General features: G+C 44.1%; 1 protein-coding gene across 1 annotated transcript; it reads left to right on the top strand.

The window, feature by feature from the left end:
• The first annotated feature begins 8,446 nt into the window (after positions 1-8,446).
• On the top strand, positions 8,447-17,744 carry LOC136611131 (actin, alpha cardiac muscle 2). Its single transcript, XM_066590414.1, has 7 exons — positions 8,447-8,592; positions 11,945-12,085; positions 12,614-12,938; positions 13,224-13,385; positions 15,097-15,288; positions 15,387-15,568; positions 17,340-17,744. Exons 2-7 carry the CDS (start codon positions 11,957-11,959, stop codon positions 17,481-17,483), a joined length of 1,134 nt encoding a protein of 377 aa, XP_066446511.1. The 5' UTR covers positions 8,447-8,592; positions 11,945-11,956; the 3' UTR covers positions 17,484-17,744.
• The last annotated feature ends 680 nt before the right edge of the window (positions 17,745-18,424 follow it).

The following is an 18,424-nucleotide window of genomic DNA, read 5'->3' as shown; positions in this document are numbered from 1 at the left end:
GGTTGCCGGCATCCTATTGCTTTCAATTGGGCCGTCGGCAGCAGCTGCCGCCGCTTTGCAAGCAATGCTGCATGGACCTGCATTCACTTGTGTTTGTGCACATACTTGGGCACATGGTTTTGTGCGCACCTTTTTTTTACTGTTTAGATTTTTTATGGGGAAAATGAAAAAAAATTTTTGGGAACTTTTTGAATTCTTTATTGTTTTTTATACTTTCATTTAGTCCCTAAATAATCATTTCATCATTTCCTTGCTTGTGCTATGTACAATACTTCACTATTGCAGTATATAGGGTTATATAGCCCATCAACATCCTCCTCCCACTGACTGTTTAGACGCAGTATCAGCTTTGACAGTGGCATCAAAAGAGTTAATTGCGTCAGTTACCAGTGACTGTCAGCTGTCAGTAACAGCTGATAGCCACTGGGTATGGAGCAGACTCAGCTCCTGAGCCCACTCCCTACACACTTTAGGACTGCAGGACGTAAATTTACATTAGGCGTTTGTAAAGTGGTTAAACTGTGACAAAGGCACTACCATAGTTTGATTCCTAAACATGATGCTTATCAAACTACCAAGGACCACTTGTCATTGAGTATGCATGTGAGTGCTTCTCATGCTCCGCCCCTGCTGATGTCATCGCTCCCTCCCCACCCTGTTGACATCACTGAAGGTCCTACAACATATATAGAACACAGATCCTGATGGACAGGAGAACAACAAAGTTAGGGCTCTTAAAAAGGGAGGACAAAAATAACGAAATGAGAATACAACTAAGCCGTTATTATCTCAGACACAACTCAGCGGTCCTGACAGAAGACACTGACCTCCTGCCACCACAGAGATTAGGCGGGCTGAAGGGCCTGTGGTGACGTGTGTGTGTGATGTGTGTGAATCAGGATGTAGCAGAGCTGTGTGTGATGTGCTGTGTGGGAATCAAGATGGATGTAGCAGAGCTGTGTGTGTGATGTGTGGGGATGATAATGGACATAACATGCAGCACAGCTGTGTGGCGCATTGTGCCACCAGAAACACTGGTACTATAATTTCCTAATAATTATTACTGATTTCACATCTAACAAGCTATGATATTTTTGTAAGTCTAGAGTTGTGAAAACAGTGAAATCGCTGTGATGTTGTTTCTGTAACTCGCATTCATTGCTACTGGGGTTATGGGAACAGTGTATAACAGCCAGTTTCTGCAATCACGACTACTGTGGAGGTGGGAGACTTCTCTTCTGGCAATAGCTGCAGGTCGCCAAGGTGGGACCAACATTTATCAGAAATTAAAGGCATATCCTGTAGCAGGGGTGTATATAGAAATCATGGGGCCCTGTAGAAAGAATTAGTATTCCCCTAAAGAAAATACTAATCTAGCTATTATTAGACAGGCTTTATTTGACATAATTTTTGATAATAAAATGTGTATTCTTTGGAAACAGGGAGAGCATAAGTAGATTATGTTTCATTCAGGAGTCTCAGAAAGCTGGGTGACAACACCTATGGGATTTGCTGATCGTATTGGTTATCACCCAGCTTTCCCAGAGTCCTAAATCTATACCAAGGGGGAGAGCATCAAATCATCAAATCATGCTCTCACTCTTCGTGGATTCATCATTCTGGGAAAGCTGGGTCATAACTAATATGTTCACTAGATCCAACAGGGGTGGTCGACCAGTTCTTTTACAAACTTCTGAATGGCATATCATCCCATTTTTACCCTTTCCCTCCTGCACTCTGGGCCCCATTGTCTCCTTTGTCATGAAAAAAATTAAATACCACCCAAGGACAAAGTAGGTGTGCTTAGGAGCATGGCTTATAATGACATATGTTTTAACCTCAGTTTTTGTAGTGGTCACAACCAGTAATAGTGGCCCTAATAGTAATAATGCCCCCAGTTGTGGCCCTAATAGTAATAGTGACACTATACTAATAGAGCCCCCTCTGTGCTCTGCACACCCTGAGCTATGGGCTGGGCAGCAACCCCACAGCTATATATCACTCATCCTCTCTTCCCTTAGCTCTGTATGGTAGCCATAATCACAGCTGTGACACATGGCCCCTTCCCCTGGCATTTGTGATACATTTAGGATGTGCAGGACACAGACACCAGGAGGAGAGGTCAGGGGTCCCAGCTCTGATTACAGCAGCCGAATGGGAGCTAAAGAGATAGAGAGTCAGTAACATACTGGGTGGTATGGGGTTGCTGCCTGGTCCTGCTTCCAGCTGACAATTATTTTTTACTGGCCATGGCCAGTAAAATCTAGATACCTGCAACCAGCCCTTGTATATAATTTCTGCTGCAAACTCGGCATGCAGTTACATCTCAGGTAATATGCCAATGATTAGAGTTGTGACTTGATTATATGAACAGTTTTGTTACCTAAGGCCCTAAAAGTGGTTCCCTTGGCCTATAATAAAGCTCTCAGAAGCTACTTGTGTGTTGTGGACCTCTTTTTCGACTTGTGAAGAGCTTATTGACCACTAGATGCCACTAAACTAAGAGATTTTGCCCAGTTAACAGAGTTTGAGAGGGGGTACATTATTGGAATGAGAAAAGCTGGATGGTCATATTGATGAATTGCCCACCACCTGGGCTGTTCTGACCAGACTGTTAGGAGGTGTTGGGACTAGTAGATGCATGAGGGCACACACACAAGGTGACCGGGCCTCGACAGACCAACAGTAGAGAGGGTCGTCTGATCATGCGAAAAGCATGAGCAGCTCCACCTGTTTCATTGTCCACCATCCAGAGACAGGTGGTACCTTTGTTACAGGAACTGTGTCTGTCGGAACCATATTCAGTGCTTGGTAGAAGGGCAATTGGTCTCATAGAACCCATTACATGTACTGCCTTCGACACCCATCCACTGTCACCTCTGTTTGCAGTGGTGTCGCGAATGATGAAACTGGACTGCTATGGAGTGGAACTGGATTGTCTTCAGCTACGAATTTAGTTTGGGCACTGACAATGGCTGTGTTTGCATCTAGAGACATAGGGGTGAGTGCCTCGATCCTGCCCTCAGTGCCAGTGTGATGGTCTGGGGAACATTGCATACGGCAGTTGGTCACCTCTAGTAGTGGTACTACGTGTTGCATCTCATGGCAGGACTTCCAAGAGGCATGTTCAAGCAGGAAAATGCCCGACTGCACACAGCAAGGGTGTTGCCTACACAACATTGCCACAATTCCGCGGGCTTCATAGTTGCCAGATTTATTGCCAATAGAACCTGTATGGGACCATCTGACATACCAACTTTGACAGCCTACATGTTTACACAATCTAGAGGCTCAGTTACAGAAAATGTGGAGCACTATGCCACAGGATACCATACAGAAAATGTATGCCTCCATGCCCACCCATATCACATCTTGCTTCCAAGCTATGAGACCCAACATAGTACTAGAGCCTCCCCTCAAGGGTTCAGTGTGCTGCAATAAATGATTCTTTTGCTCTGATGTTGTAATTACTTATATCAATGTTATAGTCATACATATAAACCTAGGATCCTCCGGACGTTCCATAACAGCAGTTTGCCTAGACCTTACAGTCTTCCCTCTCCCCCATCTCTCTCCTTCCATGCCCCAACCTGGCTGCTGAATACTACTCCACTACCCTGAGATACGTCCTGGAAGAAGCAGCACCTTCTGTTACCCGAGCCGTCCACCGCAGATCACAACAACCATGGTTCACGCCCCAAACGCGCTTCATCCAGCGATGCTCTAGGTGTGCTGAACGACTGTGATGCAAATCCAAATGTAGTGGCCCAGGTGGTCCTCCAGAATAGTCACATCCACTTTTGTCCTGGCATGCCTGTCTATGCACTTTCCTTAGGCATAGAAAGTGCCGCGCGTCAGAGAAACCCTGTTTCTCCCCTTCCTAAGCTGAGATCTTAGTGCTGGCGATAGCTGGTTACCTATTGGCTATATGTCATACCTCCACTGATTGCTGAGTGAATCCAGGGCGGGAATGCTTAACATGAGTCCCTATGCAGAGTAGGTGGAGAGGAGGAAAAAGTGTTGGAAAAGAGAGAGAAAGTGAAGGAGGAGTCAGGAAGGTGTGAGGAGAGGAGTCGGAGGAGAAAGATGTCTGTAGCAAGTCATAGTCGGAGAGGAGGTGTTTTAGCAGTTCAGCCGTGGATGCAGTGTTCTACAAAGCCAGCAACGGAAGCGAGATTCCTTTCCGCTCCCTTGTCACCCCTGCAGTAAGGAGATCTGAATTGGAGGCCAGTGTTCCACTAAACAGTGAGTGTAACTACCTGGTGAATTCAAAGCGGCCATTTTCAACCATCATCCAACACCTGCATCATACACTTCCAGTAAACCCATCAGCTAACCAATACTGAGTAACCTCTAGGAAAATAGAGAGAAAAGCGTTGAAGAAAACTGTTGTGTGAAGTACAAATTTGTTGTTTCAACGTGTTAAACCACTGTATCATTGCTAGCTCTGCTACATCCTCAATGCTACAAAGTTCAACTGTATTTCATTTGTTACATCACAAAAAGCTTCAGTAAATCCGCGTGCTCCCAGTTTTACTAATTTAACACTGGACTCGTCTCAAGTTATTCCACCATCATTAGACTTGCGAGTTCAGGTTGGAGTACTGGCGTCACCCGTGACAAAACAAATTGTTTATGTTCAACGTATCCTCATATGTTATTCTTGCCACTGTGCAACGGCTGAGCAGAGCCCCGTTATCACCACTGTCAGGAGGAATTACAGAGCCACCCGTGACAACCATTTTGCAAACCCTGTTGTCCCCCCCCCCACTTTGGCATGCTCAGCTTGGCTGTGGCATACTCTTAGCTTTGGCATCATGAACAGGATAAAGCCACCTCAGTGCCACATACACGTGGTTGCAGTAATGCAACAAACCTCAATTGCAACCACTATTTTCAAAAATTCAAAACTCAAAATAATCCTCATTCCAAAATGTCGGATAATACAGATAACCCCGCTGACATCCAGCCAGTTGTAGTAGATGCCCCTCTGGACTCAGCACAGGTTGCTACGCCAGTTGCCATAGCACCTGCAGATGCAGCCCCTGCAACAACTAGTCCCTCTAGTTTTGCGCCTCTAACCATACCCTACTCTTTAGGAGTACTGTGGCAACCCAAATATAGTGGCGAGCGCCTTACCCTCAGAGAATTTAGAGGAAAGGTGGGAGCTGTGTTACGCTTATACCTGTTAGCAGAAAATAGAAATTACTTATGGGTCAATTAGAGGGTCCCGCTGCCAGAGAAGTTAAAACATGGCTGCATGAACACAAAAAGACGGTAGAGGACATTTTCGAAAGGTGAAAAACTATCTTTGACATGCATTCCATGTCCGAAATCAAAAAGCGCTTCTTCAGTAAGAAACAAAAGTTTGGGGAAACTTTAAGGGAGTGCGCATTATCTTTACACCTGTGATCAAACAAATTGTTCATGTTCAACATATCCTCATACGTTATTCTTGCCACTGTGCGACAGCTGAGCAGAGCCACGTTATTGCCACTGTGAGGAGGGCTTACAGAGCTACCCATGACAACCATCTTGCAAACCCCATAGTCTCACCCACTTTGGCATGCTCAGCTCGGCTGCTGCACAAACAGCCCACAGTTTTCACCCACTTCAAATTTATGCTCAAAACCTACAACCTCGCCTTCCACCATGCCAAACAAGTTTATTTCACCTCCCTCATCTCCTCACTATCCCACAACCCCAAATGAATCTTCAATACTTTTCACTTCCTCCTCAGCCCCAAAGAACAGGCCCCCATGACGGATCTCAGTGCTGAAGAGGTAGCCGCCCACTTCAAAAGAAAAATCGAAAACATCTGCAAAATCTCCGAACATTACATGGCTAGCCCTGATTCCGGTCTCTTCAGCACTGCATCCATCACTCACTCACTATCTATACTAGAACCAATGACAGAGGAAGAAGTCTCCAGACTGCTTTCCTCCGCCCGCCCCACCACCACCTACACTAGCGACCCTCTTCCCTCACATCCTCTTCTGTCCCTTTCGCCAGCAGTCACTACCAACCTCACCACCATCTTCAACTTCTCCCTGACCTCTGGTATTTTCCCCTCCTCATTCAAACAATCCATCATATGCCCACTGCAAAAGAAACAGACCCTTGACCCAACCGATGCTGCCAACTACCAACTCATCTCAAACCCCCCCCTTCATCTCCAAACTACTTTAACGCCTGGTCTTTTCCTGCCTCACATGCTTTCTTTCTGATAACTCTCTCCTCGACCCAGTCCAGTCTGGCTTACGCCCCCTACATTCGAACGAAAGTATCAAACAACCTCATGGTGGCCAAATCAAGGGGCTACTACTCCCTACTAATCCTCCATGACCTCTCCGCTGCATTTCACACTGTTGACCATGACCTCCTCTTTGCTATGTTTCAGTCCACTGGCCTAAAGGACACCGCTCTCTCCTGGTTCTCCTCCCACCTCTTTGACCGTTCTTTCAGCGTCTCCTTCGCTGGCTCTATTTCCTCTCTACTCCCCCTGGTTGTTGGGGTCCCCAGGGCTTGGTCGTTGGCTCCCTTCTCTTCTCTATCTATACAGCCCCAATCAGATATACCATCTGCAGATTCGGACTCCAATACCACCTCTACACTGACAACACCCAGCTCTATACCTCTTCCCGCGACATCTTTGTACCTTTTCTCCAAAACATCACCAACTGTCTGCTGTCTCTAACACCATGTCCTCACTTTTTCTCAAACTTAACCTCTCAAAAACTGACTTCTTTGTCTTTCTGCCTTTAACCAGGTGACCCCCCCCCCCCCCCCCACACACACACACACAACATCTCCATATGACACCACTATAACCCCCAGACAGCACGCCCACTGCCTTGGGGGCACACTGGACTTGGACCTCTTCTTTACCCCCCATAGCCAATCTCTGGCCCGAACATGCCACCTGCACCTCAGGAATATTGCTAAAATGTGTCCGTTTCTCACCAGGGACACGCTAAAGACACTTGTTATCACCCTCATCCATTTCAGACTCGAGTACTGCAACTCACTGCTTATTGGCCTTCGCTGCACCAGACTCTCCCCTCTCCAATTCCTATTAAATGCGGCAGCTAAACTCATCTTCCTATCCAGCTGCTTCTTGGATGCCTCCACGTTATGCCAGTCGCTGCATTGGCTGCCTATACACTACGGAACTGAAGATTCAAACTCATCATTCTCACCCACAATGCTCCCTATGGCACCGTGCCACTGCATCGCTTTGCACCTGTCCATACATCACCCAGCCCGCATGCTCTGCTCTGCTAACACACTCAGACTAAACACCCCTCTAATACGAACCTCATATCCTCGCATCCAGGACTTCTCTAGGGCAGCAGTGATCCTCTGGAACACTTTATCCAAAAAAAATCTGCACAATCCTGGATGCACGGAACTTCAGACACGCCTTAAAGACGCACTGGTCTTCAACGAAGCATACCAAATCTCCTGATCTAGTCCCCAACCCCCACAATATGCCCGCTGCCCTTCCTTATAGCTTTCCACTTTTGCCTATCATGTACATTTCCTGCCCGCACCTGCTGTACTATCCCCACCCCGTTTGTGTCCCTAAGACTGTATATCACATGGTATTGTCGCATTGCTGTGTTCTCCCCTTCTCCTACACTTGTTTCTTCTGTTATCACCCCCACCCCCTTTGTTTCCAAATAATTGAATACCACCTGCAGCTTTTGTAATTTTCTGTAGTTTTGGTATAATGATTGTGTCCCCGTGTGCCTCGAAAGCGCTGCAGAATAAGTTGGTGCTATACAAACAAAGATTATTATTACTTTCCAATGACTCCTTTTAGGGGCTGGATTTTTTTGGACAATGAGTGCATCTTGTGAATTTCTTCTTTTCAGGAGCCACGAAGTCCTTCTGATATCCGTTTATTACAGGGATATTATATTAGATAAGCACATTTTTGGTGTTACAAGTCAATAACTATTTTTGCAATACAAAAACTGCAAATCTTAGTGATTTCTGCTTTATCCTGCAGACTTCTGTTTTCTCTGTCTGTCGCAGGAACAGATGCCTGAACTCATCTTGTTGTCACAAGTGGACGTATAGTCATATAATTCCTTCCCCTCGGTTTTCCCGCCTCACTGCTGCCTGTAATCCATACTAGCCTACAGTTTACTTGTCACCTACACAGTTGTCCCCCCTAAATCTTTGTCTCAGCCCCGCTCCTTGATGCCCTGCTGAAGGGAGATTATCAGTTCATGCCTTGCATGCCATGTGTCCGTCTCTTCTCTGCTCTCCGCTGCCGTCGAGCTGGCAGCAGGAATGGGCACTCTACAGTTCACAAGTGAATCCTTTTACGGCTCCAGCCTCCTTTAACCTAGTGCCCAGCCAGTCTGGCCATGTATGGGCACCCTGCAGCCAGTCTGGAAGCCCAAGGGGGGCAAGGTCGTTGCCCAGAAGCCTAATATGGGGAGAGATCACCGAGTGGTAGAGTGGGCAGAGAAGAGTGCATGGGTTATATATAAATATGCTTTAGAGGGGACAGCAGCCTGAGCTAGCTGGAGAGGTAGCCATAGCATCACCTGCACTGCCTGAGATAGTCCGGAGCCCAAGGTGCGTAGACTGTGTGGCTGATCCACTGGGGGAGGGGGAGGGGCCTAAACTTCCTGTACCTGCTGCCCGGGGCGGGAAAAGTGAATGGGGACTAACTGGGTAATAAAACAGACATATGAGGGAATTGGATAATGAGAACTGATGAGTTCTGGGCTTCTAGAGCCAATCTGACATACAAAGCCATTATTACAGTATAGGAAGGTGAATATTTAGAAGAAATGTCACTTAAAGGAGAACTGCTAAATGTACAGGAACTTGGAAACCTGATTGAAAGTCTAAGGCTTGTGTTACACGGGCGTATGCGCATTTACTTGCGCTTTTGCGTTGTGTATTTGTGCAATGGGCGTTGTGTTTTTGCATGTTTTAATGTATTTTGGCACGTGTAAAATCTCACAAATCGTGCACATTTGCAAGTGTAAAAACACAGGTAGCCATGGTCCCATTGATTGTAATGAGCAATTAGTCTAATTAGTTCAAAATGTGCTATTTTATAAATATGCAGGAAATAGATCATGCTGAGTATATTTTTGCGCAACTGAAATGCGTGCACAAAATACGCTAATGTGAATGAATCCAAGTTCTACTCACTGAGTATTGCACATGCAAAAGCTGCACAGATACGGCCGTGTGACACAGGCCTAAAAGTGGGTTTTCTGAAATAGTTAAAAAAGTTATGGCATACCTCGGTCTGCAGAACTAGAAGGAAGTGCGGCTGATTTATTCTTATCCAGTGAGTTTAGTCACATCTGCTCCGGCGTATCATTTACAGCTGCAACAGATGACATTCCAATTAGACTTCGGGTAGACAAGTTGTCTTTAACTGTCTAGGAAATGTAAACTGAAGGAATTGAATATATCAGCACTGACAGATTTTGCGTAAACCAAATTAAATGCCGGATCAATTCCACCAGCTTTTTTTCTTATCAAAGTATTTGTTATTTTAAAGAATAATAAAATAGTATAAAACCTACACATTAAAGCGTTTTTCTGGGAATTTTAAGTTTTTTTTTAAGGGCTTAAAGGGAATCTGTCACCATGTTTTTTGCAGCACCATAAGATAGTGCCCGTCACACTGATTACAGTGATATGTCTGCTGTATGTATCTGTGCAGTAGTTTAGGAGAAACTTGCTTTTTATTAGTAGCAGCTATACACAGACCTGCTCCTGTATGTTCATAATCTGCAGGTTGGCCAGACCCATCCAAACCTCCAGCCAATGATTGGTAGATATCTATCAATACACAGTATTAGGCAGACAGCAATCAATCAGTGGCTGAGGGGCGGGGTAGGTGGAGCTAGCTTGCAGCTCATGAATATTCTTGTAGTTCTCTTTGCATGTGCTGCTAGGGATAAAATCACTGACTGGGTTGATCAGAGAAATGTATTAGGCATAGTATAATCTTGTCTTTAGTAAAGCATTTGACAAAGTATCTCCTACCATCCTTATTGAAAAAATGACCAAATATGGGATTGACAAGGCAACTGTTAGATGGATTCACAACTGGCTGAGTAATCGTACTCAAAGAGTGGTCATAAATGGCTGCACATCCAAGTGGAAGAATGTATCAAGTGGAGAACCACAAGGCTCTGTCCTAGGCCCAGTGTTGTTCAACATTTTTATAAATGATCTGGAGGAGGGAATTGATGGGAAACTGATCAAATTTGCAGACGACACAAAGCTAGGAGGGATAGCTAACACTAGGGAAGAGAGAGGATTCAAAAAGATCTAGAAAAGATTGAACAGTGGGCAGCGACTAACAGAATGGGATTTAACAAGGAGAAATACAAAGTCCTACATCTGGGCAAGAAAAATGGAAAAAGCACATACAGAATGGGAGGAATTAAGCTAAGCAACACATGTGAAAAGACCTTGGTATACTAATAGATCATAGACTGAACATGAGTCAACAGTGTGATGCAGCAGAAAAAAGGCAAACACAATTCTGGCAAGAAAACCATAGTGTCTAAATCACGTGATGTAAATATTCCCCTCCACTCTTCTTTAGTCAGACCTCATCTGTAGCTTGTCAGTGGCTGAGCGGTCATGTGTACAATGAACGGCATGTGACCACCCACCATCGGGGCTGAATGGAGAGTTTTACATTTCAGAAAACCCCTTTAAACATATTTAAATTAGAAAAATAACTACTTTAATATGGGGCTTTTCAGCAAGAATAATGTTGTTCCCGTCTAAACGTGAGTTTAAGAAAGTTGTTCAGGTTTACAAAAATGGTCTGTTTTTTTCAGAAACAGTGCCAGGCTTGGACCTGGTTTTGCCTGGTACTACATTTCACACTTATTTAAGTCAAATTCTTGCACCGCAGTACAAGACACAGCCCATAGATATGAATGGCCCTGTTTCTGGAGAAGAAAAAAAAGCACACTTTGTAAATCATAGATAATCCCTCTATCGCCATCACAGCGAAGGACGTACAATTCACATCATGGGGGTGCGGGGTTTGTATGGATCGGGAAAAAGAGCTAATCCTGCTCCATACCTGACAGGTGCCTGCTGTCTATCACAGCTGACACCCGCCTGCAATACCGGCAATCAGTGTGAATGCTGATCACGGCTGTTAATCCCTTAAATGTTGCTGTCTATTCTGAAAGCAACATTTAAATGTCATCATCTGTATTCCTTAAAGGATTCCCTATGATGAGATTGCAAGGTGCCATTCGATTGCTCAGACCCTCGTATCTGCGATCTTCCAGGATAATTCACTATTGCTTTCTACGAATGATCCCAGGTCTTCTGCTGCGGAAATCCGCATGTGTAATCCAATCTGTTTGTGTGAGCCTGGCCTAATGTTGGAAGGGGATTTACCTGGTGCTAGTAGACAGTGTAGTTGGTGGTTGGAAATATTACTATATGTATGGATGCTGGCTTATATACCGTATTTTCCTGATTATAAGACGCAGTTTTCAGCAGGATAAAGTTTTGTTGAAAATCGTCTGCGCCTTATTGTCAAGAGGCAGGGGGGTCTGATAGATCCAGAGCCCCCTGACTGCTGCCTTAATGATCTAGCAGTGTGCTGATGCTCATCGGGAGAACTCTGCAGCCATACATACTGCGGCTGCACTCTTGCGTCTCCCCACCCTATCAGTGCAGGCTAGGAGCGGTCCCCTCCAGCAGATAACACTGGAGATCACTTGCATATCACCCCTGGGGTGCAGATCCTTCACTGCAAACACAAGGAAATTGTCTTGTAGTCTGAAAAATACATTTATTGGTTTATTATTGCCACTGAGTATCATACAGTCTATTATAGTGCAGATATTTTAGCATATAATGAAAAGAGGAGGTTAAGTCCAACCTTTGATAATAAAAGCCTGTTTTATGTGTATTCCTTCAGAAAGCTACCATCATGTGTGACGATGAAGAGACCACCGCACTTGTGTGCGACAATGGCTCCGGGCTTGTGAAAGCTGGATTTGCTGGAGATGATGCCCCAAGAGCGGTATTTCCATCTATTGTTGGTCGTCCCCGCCACCAGGTATACATAGGCATGATTCACAGTAACATATTTTGGCATGCTACTTTCTTAGGGTGGTTTCACACCTGCGCCCGGGTTCCACCTTCCTACTTCTTTCGGGGAGCAGGAAAGTGTAACCCCCCAGGCCAAACGACTCTATCTCAGGACGGAGCCAAATAGTGCCGAACAGACTCCATTGACTATACTGGGTCTGTTCGGTTTCCGCTCAGCTGCCTGGCTTTTAGACAGAAGAAGTACTGCATCCAGTACTTTCAGCCGGAGGTTCCAACGCCGATGTGAGACCCCCTTACATTGTTAGATTACAATATAATTATGTAATCATAATATGTATAATATATTTCATGTATTACATAAGGAGTCACATAATGATGATCTCGATTTTAATAATGAGAGCAACGCAATTACCACAATTCACTTCTGGAAAGAACATAAATGGTTTTAATTCCGACTGTCTAGAGTAATTGTTGGCAGTAATGTCCGGCACGTACTGCGCTATTTCCCACCTATTTTTTTTTTTACATTTTTCAGGGTGTCATGGTTGGTATGGGGCAAAAAGATTCCTATGTAGGTGATGAGGCCCAGAGCAAAAGAGGTATCCTGACCTTGAAGTATCCCATTGAACATGGTATCATCACTAACTGGGATGACATGGAGAAGATCTGGCATCACACCTTCTACAATGAGCTGCGTGTAGCCCCAGAGGAGCATCCCACCTTGCTCACTGAGGCTCCATTGAACCCCAAAGCCAACCGTGAAAAGATGACCCAAATCATGTTTGAGACCTTCAATGTCCCAGCTATGTACGTTGCAATCCAGGCAGTGCTTTCCCTGTATGCCTCTGGCCGTACCACCGGTAAGAGTTCGCACACACACTGACTGAAAAATAAAAAGTATTTATTGTACTTTATATATATGTAGTTTGGCTAAATTTATCTTCATAAATATATTTTAGTTTAAAGATATTTTTCCAACACTTTAGAATGTATCAGAGAATGTGTGTTGTGAGGGGTGGAGAAGACTTGGGTCATACCATTCATTCATCACATTTCTCAGTGTTTTAATGCCCTTCATCATAATTTACATCTTAGCCTAAATAGTGGAGTTTACACTGTCTTATATGAATGATATTTGCTTGCAGGTATTGTGCTGGACTCTGGTGATGGTGTAACACACAATGTGCCAATTTATGAAGGTTATGCCTTGCCACATGCAATTATGCGTCTTGACTTGGCTGGTCGTGACCTGACTGACTACCTTATGAAGATCCTTACAGAGCGTGGCTACTCTTTTGTCACTACTGGTAAGCAAAACTTGGGCAATTCCCCCCTCTCTGTACATGTATATAGATACATATAGATATACATATATAGTGAGGTGATAAGCTTGGAATCACCTTCTTGCTTGGGTCAAAGGACACATCTCTTTCAACAGCAAATCCTGTATGACTTTAAGGGGGTTGTACCACAATTGCAGGTTATCCCCAATTGACAGGATAACTTCTTAATTGGTGGAAGTCTCACAGCTGAGATCCTCACCAATCTCAAAAACAGGGGATCTGGATCCTGCTCTCTGTTTAACGCTCTAATGTGACTGCAGAGTTCACTTGTCCCTCCGCAGTGACATCACTGTAAATGTCGAGGATGCGCAGTCAGCATTTCAGTGGGGCTAAAGAAAATAGTCAAGTGGCACCTGCTCAGGTATCTCTGCAGTCCCACTGAAAGTGAATTTAGCGCTAGTGAAATTAGCGCACCATGCAGTCTCCTCCTCATTGTCGGGGGCAATAACACAGCAGTGAGGAGAATGGGGACACAGAACCCCGTTCTTGAGATCGGCAGGGGTCTCAGCTGTGAGACCCCCTTCCCCCATCAGCGAGTTATCCTCTATCCTGTGGATAGGGCATAACTTGCAATTGTGGTAAAACCCCTTTAATACTTCCATTAATTTTATTCAGATCGCTACCTCTAGTGCCTACGGAATTTACAAAAAGTCCCAGTTACTTTTCTGCAGTTCAAAGGAGCAGCTTGTTGAGCACCTTCTGTTTGACACAAGCATACCTCATCAAGCTTAGGAGTCTAAGGAGGTGCAAAGGTTCACAGAGTGCCACTTTTTACACCCCACCCCTGCCACTGAAGTCAAGAAATCCCCAACCCCCCAAAAAAAAATGTTATTGCTGGACAGAGAAGAACTAGTGCCAAAAAGTTTGGAGTGTGTCTCCCCAATTTTCCTTGCTTGAAACAAAGAAAACTCCCATGAAAGTGTCACACCTAGATAAATGGGCTAAGGGGTTTAGATTTCAAAATGGGGTAATTTATGGTGGGTGTTCTAGAAGTGAGTAACGGAGCCTGGAATTTATTCAGTTGCACCCTGAAAGCCAAAGGGTATACCCTCCATTATAGGCCTGCCCATGTGTCCAGTAAGCAGATTTTTCTGAGCACAGGACAAACAGGGGTATCTATTTGTTGATGCAAATCCTCATTTTAATGTGCACTATAGAAAAAAATCTGCCTTTAAAATTGACATCTATGAGGCTTTACAATCTTGGCTTGGTGTAGAAAAACAAAATGTTCCCCAAAATTTTAATACGTAATGTTAGATGTTATATCTCCTAAATGGTTTAAAAAACTAAAGTTTTTCAAATGTGCTTCCCGAATAAAGTAAACAGATGGAAATATATATCTTGTCAAATATTTGTACAGTATGTTTTGCACATATTTGGCATATTGCAGTCGAAAATGGGAAAAAATATTTTTTCCCCCCAGTGTTGTCCCTTTTAATAAATATACGCAAACTCTATCTGCCCATTTTTACCACCTAAATGAAGTACAATATGTGGCAAAAAAACAATGCCTGAATTACTTGGATATGCAAAACCTTTTCGGAGTTATTCTACGTTAAAATGACACTAAGGCGCAAACAGGCTTGGTCACTAAGGGGTTAATACACCACAGGGTTTGTATATGCATAATATTTATCTATATGCGTTTTACTAAATCCAATATTGCCCACAACAGCTGAACGTGAAATTGTCCGTGACATCAAGGAAAAGTTGTGCTATGTAGCTCTGGACTTTGAAAATGAAATGGCCACCGCTGCCTCCTCCTCATCTTTGGAGAAGAGCTATGAGTTGCCTGATGGGCAGGTCATCACCATTGGCAATGAACGCTTCCGTTGCCCAGAGACTCTCTTCCAACCATCCTTTATTGGTATGTATTCTGTATTGTTATTTGTATGGTATTGTTTTCGCACAGCAAACATAGAATAGGCTCTATTAAGGCTAACTTTTCCATAATGAATATTCTAGGTATGGAGTCTGCTGGTATTCATGAGACGACATACAACAGCATCATGAAGTGCGATATTGACATCAGGAAGGACTTGTATGCCAACAATGTCATGTCTGGTGGTACCACTATGTACCCTGGTATTGCTGACCGTATGCAGAAAGAGATCACTGCTTTGGCTCCCAGCACTATGAAAATCAAGGTAATGTCACCGTACATACATGTTATATGTGTAACAGAGAACCCAAAAATATAGGCTGGCACCACTTGATTACCATTCGGAATAAAGCCGGCTGCACACCATATAACACCAAATACAAAACCAAAGAGTCTGAGATGTGTAGAATCAGCAAAAAGGACAATCTATATTTATTATTTATGTCTTATGTAAATATATTCGACACAGAACTCAGTCGCTCCCAAACATTTTTTGAAAAAAATTAAAAAAGCTTATTGGAGGGTTCAGTGCTCAAGCAAGCATCAGAATTTTCGAGTAACTGATTACTCGTCCGAGCACCATGCGGGGGAGGGGGGGTGGCGAGGAGGAGCAGGAGAGAGAGTTAGAGAGATGTCTCTCTCTTTTTCCCCCGCTCCCCGCCGCCCCCCGCATGGTGCTCGGACGAGTAATCAGTTACTCAAAATGACCGATGCCCGCTCGAGCATGAGCCTTAAACGAGCGTACTCGTTCATCTCTATTCCCTGCATAATACTTCAGTGTGCTTACCAACAAATAACAATAATCTGAAATAGTCCAAAATGTATAAAAAGTACAAAATAGCAATCCTTGATTCACCCTCAGAACTCAAATGTACAAAAATAGACAATCACAGTTGTAAAGTGCTATTCAAGCTGAATGCTGCACTCACACCTATTCAGGACGCCCTGATAGGAACATGTATAGACCAATGGTTAGAGATTCCCTGTGAGGGGTGATGCTACCTCTTCCCATCATATATCCTCTATTTTGCTCTAATAATGCATCCATAAGGCACCTCTGTGTGTCCAGAGGGGGGTATGAACCCCATACATATAACACATAATGGCTTCGTCAGGCCTGTTAAAATACATCCATAAGAGCTAAAAGCTCACAGTCTGCAGGGTCTCGAAGGGCATCAGGTTGCCAACTTGCCGGCAATTACTTTTTTACCAGCCATTAAAAATTAATTGCCAGCTACAAGCAGACCTGCAGCAGCCCGATAAGCTCAAGTTTGCAGGAGGCCATCACTGCTGTGATCCTTAACATCCCCCCCCCCCCCAGTGTCTGCATACCTGCACATAGTAGCGGTCGCCACTAGCGGACCGGAGCTTGCCGGCTTCATAAGTGATTTGCCTGCCAGGTTGCTGCCAGTCAGTGGCCAATAGGGATGAATCTATTACTCTTGGAGTCACTATGGGGGACACTATTAGTACTGGGGCCACTATGGGGGAAATTATTACTGCTGGGGCCACTAATGGGGTCACAATTACTATTGGGACCACTATAGAAATTTGGGGTCACGATTACTACTGAGAGCACTAAAGGGGTCACTATAACTATTGGAGCCACTACTGGGGGCACTAGTACTCTGCCACCTCAGAATAGTCTCAGTGGTTCAAATATGTGTTGTATATCTTGTGTACTGGCTCCTGTAAAATGAGTGTTTTTTCGTGAGGGGAGGAACTATTTCACCCTTTGCCTCAGACAACATAAAGGCTTGGGGCCCTGCTGTATACAATATATACCTACATCTTTTAATCTTATATTTAGTTTATCACTTCTTCTCTCAGATCGTTACAACCTTTTACATATCTCTTACTATTGCAAATCTTCTTTTCAGACGTCCGTGGAAGCTATTTCCTATTCCCCATGGCATAGTTTAACTGTATACTATTGCCCTTATCATTTATAACATAGCTAGTCTTCATATAGTCATGCAATAAATAATTTGTATCTCCTAAATGCAAAAGTCCTAATGTCTCCTGACCTTTTACAGATCATTGCCCCACCTGAGCGTAAGTACTCTGTTTGGATTGGTGGCTCCATCTTGGCGTCTCTGTCCACCTTTCAGCAGATGTGGATCACAAAACAAGAATATGATGAAGCCGGCCCATCCATCGTTCACCGCAAATGCTTCTAAACTCGCTCATTTGATTCTTGGTATCATTTTCTGTCTCAGGTTGACAATGTTCTTTGCGCTGAGCTGCGCTATATCATCCAGCAGCCATATTACTTTACAAATGGCAATATCTGTCATTCTTCCCCGATACTTCTTGTGACTCAAAAATATGTAAAGTGTACATAAATTGTAATTTATTTTAAGATGTTTTATAACTTCAAAAACATTGAACTGATGGAAACAAAGAGAAATGTCAAGGAACAATAAATGAGTCACGTCCCACATGTGGTGGTGTTTTTTGGCTAACTTTTATGGACAGTCGTCCATAGTATGGGCTCATGAATGTACCTGTGAAAGTAGATTCTTCAAAGTAGTCCCCTTTTGCTTTGATAACAGCTTTGCACACTCTTGCATTCTCTCACTCAGCTTCGTGAAGTAGTCACTTGAAATGGTTTTCCAAGAGTCTCGAAGGAGTTCCCAGAGGAGCACTTGTTGACTGAGTTTCCTTCACGCTGCAGTGCAATTCATCCCAAATGATCTCATTTAGGTTTAAGTTGGTGGTTGTGGAGGCCATGTCATCTGAGACAGCACTCGATCACTTTCTTTCTTGGCCAAATAGGCCTTACATAGCCTGGAGGGGTGTTCGGGGTCATTGTCCTGTTGAAAAACAAATGATGGGCCCACTGAGCCCAAGCTAGATGGGATGGCATGTTACTGCAGAAGGCTTTTGGTAGCCATGATGGTTAAGTGTGCCTTGAATTTTGAATAAATCACCTATATGATCACCAGCAGAACACCCGTCACCATCACACCACCTTCTCCATGCTTTACGATGCGAACCACACATGTAGAAATCATCTGCTCACCTTTTTTTGTGCCTCACAAAGACATAATGGTTGGAACCAACAACCTCAGATTTTGACTTATCAGAACCAAGTACAGATATCCAATGGTCTAATGTT

Source organism: Eleutherodactylus coqui, chromosome 2, assembly GCF_035609145.1.
Source record: "Eleutherodactylus coqui strain aEleCoq1 chromosome 2, aEleCoq1.hap1, whole genome shotgun sequence".
Lineage (NCBI taxonomy): Eukaryota > Metazoa > Chordata > Amphibia > Anura > Eleutherodactylidae > Eleutherodactylus > Eleutherodactylus coqui.
The sequence above is the reverse complement of the archived record's forward strand: the minus strand, read 5'-3'. Positions and strand labels throughout refer to the sequence as shown.